Source organism: Ruditapes philippinarum, unplaced genomic scaffold (genome assembly GCF_026571515.1).
Source record: "Ruditapes philippinarum isolate M1 unplaced genomic scaffold, ASM2657151v2 ctg1726_1_1_1_1, whole genome shotgun sequence".
Lineage (NCBI taxonomy): Eukaryota > Metazoa > Mollusca > Bivalvia > Venerida > Veneridae > Ruditapes > Ruditapes philippinarum.
Window position 1 is genome coordinate 1 of NW_026860036.1, and position 6,239 is coordinate 6,239.

Genomic DNA, 6,239 nt, shown 5'->3' on the forward strand with positions numbered 1-6,239 from the left:
TACTATAAAAATTATTACAAACAAACAAATACGTAATGTTAAACAAGTAATGTAAAATTGCTAGGTAAGTAAATATGAATTATTGTGTAACGACCTTTCACTGCAGAATAAAAGATATGTGTTATTTGACAAATATGTATTTCTTTTTTATAGTTCGTACGAAATTAAATTTCGTAAAATGTCAATCATGATTAAAACAAATATCAGCAATTCCGATTAGTTACAAGATCAAGTATTATAATATCAATATATATACGTATAAATCAGAAAGAGTTGGTCTATTTTCTAGATAGCGACTTTTCTATTTATTAATAAAACTATTCTAAAAAATTAAATATATTTGTGATTTATTTCCTCATCTCAAGTTGGTATTCATTGTTTTTTTACAATTTTAAGTTTTTTTATGTTGGTCTTAAGCGTTTATTGTGAAGTCAGGCATTGATTTGTTATCTGCTCCTGTCATTTGAATATTCCGCTCTTTTGATTTCCTTGTAGAAAATTCGGAGTACAGTAGTTGGTCAGCTTGGAAAAACTGCTCTGCAGATTGTGGAGTAGGGACGAGAGAGCGTACAAGACATTGCATCCTTAATGATACCAGATATTGTTTAAGAGATGACATTGGTCTTCAGAAATGTGTAGGGGCTGGAAATTGTCCAGGTAAGAACGTGTCAATCATGCCATTTTGATTATAATTCAATAGCTTTTTTACTTTGTAAGCTTAAATGTTATAAATATATCAAATAAGTATATATTTATACATTTTTGTAACGTTAAATGTATTAAAATTCTGTGTCACGTTGACCTATTTTTGGGTATATATAAAACATTTGTTCTTTTTCTTGCAGTATGTGTCTTCAAATTTAAGAAATGCTATAGCTTTTTTCCCGAGTTGACAACTTGGCAAAATGCCCACACTGAATGTTGGAGACGATATATGACACTCGTATCAATAAATTCTTTAGAAGAACTTCAGTTTGTCAAGTATAACTTACGGGAGAAACGATATTTTGATATGTCTGGAGAAATTCAAGTCATATCAGAAAAAATGAATGCCAGCTTTTATGCCCATATCGGTTTGTTTTTTTAGTAAATTTATTCTTTTTGTTTTCTTCATACCGTGGAATATATATTAAAAAAACGATGTTTTTTTGTTTGTTTGTCTATGTGATGGTTTCACAATTTAATTATAAATCTCTATTGCGCTTATACTAGATGGCATGAATTATGGAAAAAGTGTAGAAGAATAAGTCGTTCTAGTAGTTTTGATCTTGTGGTTCTTTGAGCAGTTTCGGATAATACCGTACTTGAAGTATTGTTGTCACAATCTGAAAGACTCTTAGACTGGTCTATAAATTTCAAACTTTGTGAGATAATAAATTTCATAAACTAAGCTTCGTTGTTCAAAAAAAATGTTTGAAACACATCTACTATCTGACATTCAACTTAAAACGAAGAGTGGCTTAAAAAATTTCGTTTCATGTCATGTTTATATTTTTCAGGGCTTGACAGACGTAAGACATCCTTTACCAATAATCAATTTCTCTGGAACGATCTCTCATATGTTATATATAATGCATGGTCAGTAGTTTTCATAACTTCAAAATAAATAGTTTGTTGTTAACAGAAGGGTGAATATCGTGCATGTGTAAGAAAGACGGAAAGAAGTTTTACACGTGGAATGTGAGATTAACCCATAAGATTTTCATACACCGTCATTTTTATAAAAAAAAATCTATCCAGTAATAATAATGAAATGTCTGCTTGTTTTTAGGTTTGTATTAAACATAAGCTTACTTTCAGTATATGTTATTTCATTGATAGGAAACAAGGAGAACCTACTGGGGGAGACTGTGTTAGAATGAACTACCAGTTTTATGAACCAAACAATACTTGGGAGGCCGAAGACTGTTTGCAAACTCTTGCAGATTATTTTGTCTGTGAAACAGCTATAGAAAATGAAGCTGACGGTAAGCATATACAAACTGTATCTTTACATAAATGTTACATATATGGTTGTAAAATTTGCAAATTTATTAGTTAACATTTGTATCAAATAAACTTGCATTGAAGAATCTTACATTCTTAGAATCGTCTTCTCTGCGATGTTTGACACAATTACATGTACCTATTTTTATCAACGTGTGCAATGTTGTATGTAGAAGAAATGTATTAACACAAAGGTAGAATTTATTAGATAATGTATATAAGCGAGTGAATCGTTCTAATCGACTAATTCCACACTTAAACATTCTATGAAACGAAATCAAGTATTTCTTGACGTACAAATTGACAAATGGTACTATCAATAATGTCAAGGCTTTTTTGTCAGGTAAACACAATGACTGAAACATTAGTACAGGCATATATTTTGATATACATGTATAACAAAGATGCTTGTATATAAGATATGTCTTAAGTCAGTACAATCGCTGATACTTACTTAATTCTCATTGCCAAGTTTACATTTATGCACAACAATATTCATCATTCCAACGTTTAAAAAATTTAAAAAGACAAGTGGAAATTCAATATATTATTCATTTCAACAAATAAGTATATGATTAGAATACTGTTTAAGTTTCTAATATCTTATTAGTTTCGGCAATATCAGAAAACAATGTACGATATCAGAAATATAGCAGCAATGACTGGAAAATTGTGAATGAACAGATACGCACAGGCGATTACCGTGGAACTTTAAATACGAGTATAAACGGCGAAGATTGTTTACCATGGCCTCCATGTTGTACAAAGTATAAATCCATAAAAGGAAATTTTTGTCGGGACCCAAATGGATATGGTTTACTTGTGTGTTTCACAGACACCAACCAACTAAGCTTGTGTCCTTTTATACGTACGTAGATATACACTTTAAAGTTGTATCTTTCTTTTCTTTATAAATAAAGGTCCACTTATATATGTATAATTTAATGACAAGTAAAATGAATAATATTTGGGCTTGGATTGAAACTTTGTGAAAAGTTCACTTCTTTTTGTGACTTAATACGAGTTTATCTTGATTCATTACTATGTATCAAATTTTGTCAACTTTGGTCAATGGTGTTATATTATTCAGTGCCATGTTTAACAAATCTTTACTGGTCTGTCCAAATTGTATTTCATTGAGCAGATGTCTTTAATTGGATTGCACGTCAGTATCTGAATTGGTCTTCTATAAACTTTGAAAGTACATGGCATTCTAGTTATGTTAGATCAAGCTAAAAAGAGTTGACTGTAATCAAATTCAAAATTTTAATTATCAGTTGCAAGAAATGTCTGCCGAAGCATTGTCCATTTGGCACAGTATATCTTTACGATAGTTTCGTGGCATTTGATCTTAAAGATTAGCTTCGCATAATAATAACGCTTTTTTATTAAAAATAACTTTTCCTACTACGGTATTTAGACAACTATCGGAATTGATTTCGCTTTTTTATTTAAGAGTTTAATTGAAAATCTAAATTTTGTTAAGAATATTTTTGGAACTTAATTAAGAAGGTCAATCGTCACGTCACGTTCAGTTTAGTATGGTTTTGTTTGACTATTACACTATAGGTAACTTGTCCTCTTTCTTATTTTACCGTTTACTAACGTCCATGCGATATGACAAATTACAACTTTTCTATGTTCGTGTTACATTGTATCTAAAATATATTAATAATATAATTCAATAATTTAATTCATTTAATTTATTGTAAATATATTGTATTGATCAATGTATTATAACATTTTGTAAGAATATAGTTTTCTTACTTACTTGCTTTTACATTAATTACTTTTCGATGTTTACTGTTTTGTTTTACAAACTACTAGTTCATCAATTGCACATGATCTCACAAGCATCAAATAATATCATTTTAGTGCATGAAATGGAAGAGCCAAGTTTCTCTGTTCTTACATACATCGGGACGTTGGATACTACATACAGAGGTAGAACATGTAGGAGATGGGATTCTTTAAAAACTATTATTTACGGTGATGTACATTTTCGAAGTGAAAATAAAGCAATCGTATCGAATTATTGCAGAGATCCTTTCAACTATGGTTATCTTTGGTGCCACACATCGGATCCTATTTTTCCGACGGAACCGTGCTTGACGACAGGTAAAAATTGTGTTTGAAGAAAAGCCAGAGCATTTCAGTTTTTTAAATATTCAGCACTATTCTATTAATGAAGATTAATAGAACTAATGATAGGACCAACTGTGGATAAAGGTCACTTTCAAAATCACACAACATAAGCTAAAGCATATTTATTCTTTCCACTCAAAACATATTAATTGGTTTGCCCATCTCCAGATCTGAACAAATCGTTTTAGTGCAATATCATTAAAATTCAATAGTTTGACCGAATTTAAAACAGAACGAACCATTATCGCCGGTTGGTCTGCACCCACAGCATTTGTAGAATCAGTTACAACAGTCATAAGGTTAAGGCAATATAAAAGACGAAAGAAGTTTTGTCAAATTGTATAACGATGACATATTTATTAAACCTATTTCAATTGTTTATAAATTTATTCTTACAGCGAATTCTATTTCGAAATAAAACTGATCAAATGTAATTATATAGCGAAGTAAAACAAATAAAATGTACAAAAACATTTGCAGACAACTGGACGGGTAGATGTGCTAATAAAACCTCAAGATATAACGGATATAAGAATACCACATACTCAGGAAAAGAATGTAAAAATTGGACCAGTCCTAGATCATTCCTTGATGATAGAAAAGATCAACAATTTGTCATCAAAGAGTGGTTAGATGATAATTATTGCCGAGATCCTTTCAATAACGGATATGTCTGGTGTTACACTGGTGAGACTAATGCCGAATGGGAACCTTGCGATATAACAGGCAAATATGTTAAATAATTAAACCATTAGCATAAAGAATATGGATGGGGAATATAAGCAGAAAGAATAAAATACTTAATCGTGAAAGTACCGTTAAGATTGCTTTCTAAAATTGATTTAATATTAAAATTTATTAATCTTGACCGTGATTTTTTGTTTTGACTAAATAAACTGCCGTAAAACTATTATTATGTATGATGTCTTAATAGGCTGCTATCAAATGTTCTGATATTAAAAATATTTGACCAAAAATAGTATGCCGTAATGATATGCAATAAGTTAAGAAATGATAAAGAAGAAACTGCCTCTGAACATTTAGATGAGCATTTTACTAGCCAAAGTGAAGCTACAGAATTCGTGAATATAAGCATGGAGTCGTTCAAATGCTTGAATGGACATTCAATATCCTATAACAACAAATGTGACGGCAAGTTTGACTGTGAAGACTTGTCTGATGAAACGTCATGTCTGAGTGACTTCAAAGGTGAGAAGTATAAGGTCACGTTGGATGATTGTTGTTGTTGGTGTTTTGTTTTATCTTTTTTTGTTGTTGTTCTTGTTGTTGTTTCTGTCTTGAACTGCAAAGCAGTGTCTTATCTCCGTTATTTAATTGATAATAAGTATGGTCTTCGTATCACTGTCCTGTATAATGGTGTTTTATGTTCCGTCTGTTAAAGACAACAAATTACTTATGGTTAAGGGTGAAGGATGAACAGTCTTTTTGGAAATTCGCCATCCGCCTGAATAAGTTATCGACTTTAATTATATGTAAACGCGTTTTTCATCAGCTTCCTCTATTTTTGAATCAACTGATATAACAATATCATGACAATGAATGTTATGGAAGTGCTAAAATAACTTATTACTTGTAAAACATGTAGTAAGTGAAATAATTAATCTATACATGCTAAACTTGAGTATCCTAAAACATTTATGTTGTTAAGATAGTACATCTTAGTGAATGAGCTATTATCTTAAGATCAGAAAAAAATTCTAACGACTATCAAAACTTGACTTGTGTAACCTTATCAAAATATTCCAGAGCACCCATTACACCGGAAAGGAAGCGTATTTTTTTCCTTAACGGGGCATCTTGAAATCAACTCATTCTTTCAATGTGGAAGCCAGGAATGGGTATCCATTATATCAAAATGTGACAAAGTTAAAGATTGCGCTGATGCATCCGATGAGATAGGCTGTTCGAAAAATGGTAAAATAAAATAGATGTGTTTGAAAATATGTTGTGAAAATACTAAGAAAATAGATATTGCAAATCAATCCAATTCTAAAACATTTACTCTAATATTTTCCGTTGCTCAAGTTAAGTCTCCACTTTTGAAAAAATCGCTTTCAACAATTTTCTTACAAAAACGGAATTAACCT

General features: G+C 30.6%; 1 protein-coding gene across 1 annotated transcript; it reads left to right on the plus strand.

The window, feature by feature from the left end:
• Positions 1–495: 495 nt before the first annotated feature.
• On the plus strand, positions 496–2,862 carry LOC132758654 (uncharacterized; the record flags this gene model as incomplete). The annotated part of the gene is made up of 4 exons (XM_060750343.1): positions 496–657; positions 1,500–1,578; positions 1,822–1,967; positions 2,597–2,862. Coding segments are annotated over 4 exons (653 nt in total), but the record flags the coding sequence as incomplete, so codon positions are not given.
• Positions 2,863–6,239: the final 3,377 nt, after the last annotated feature.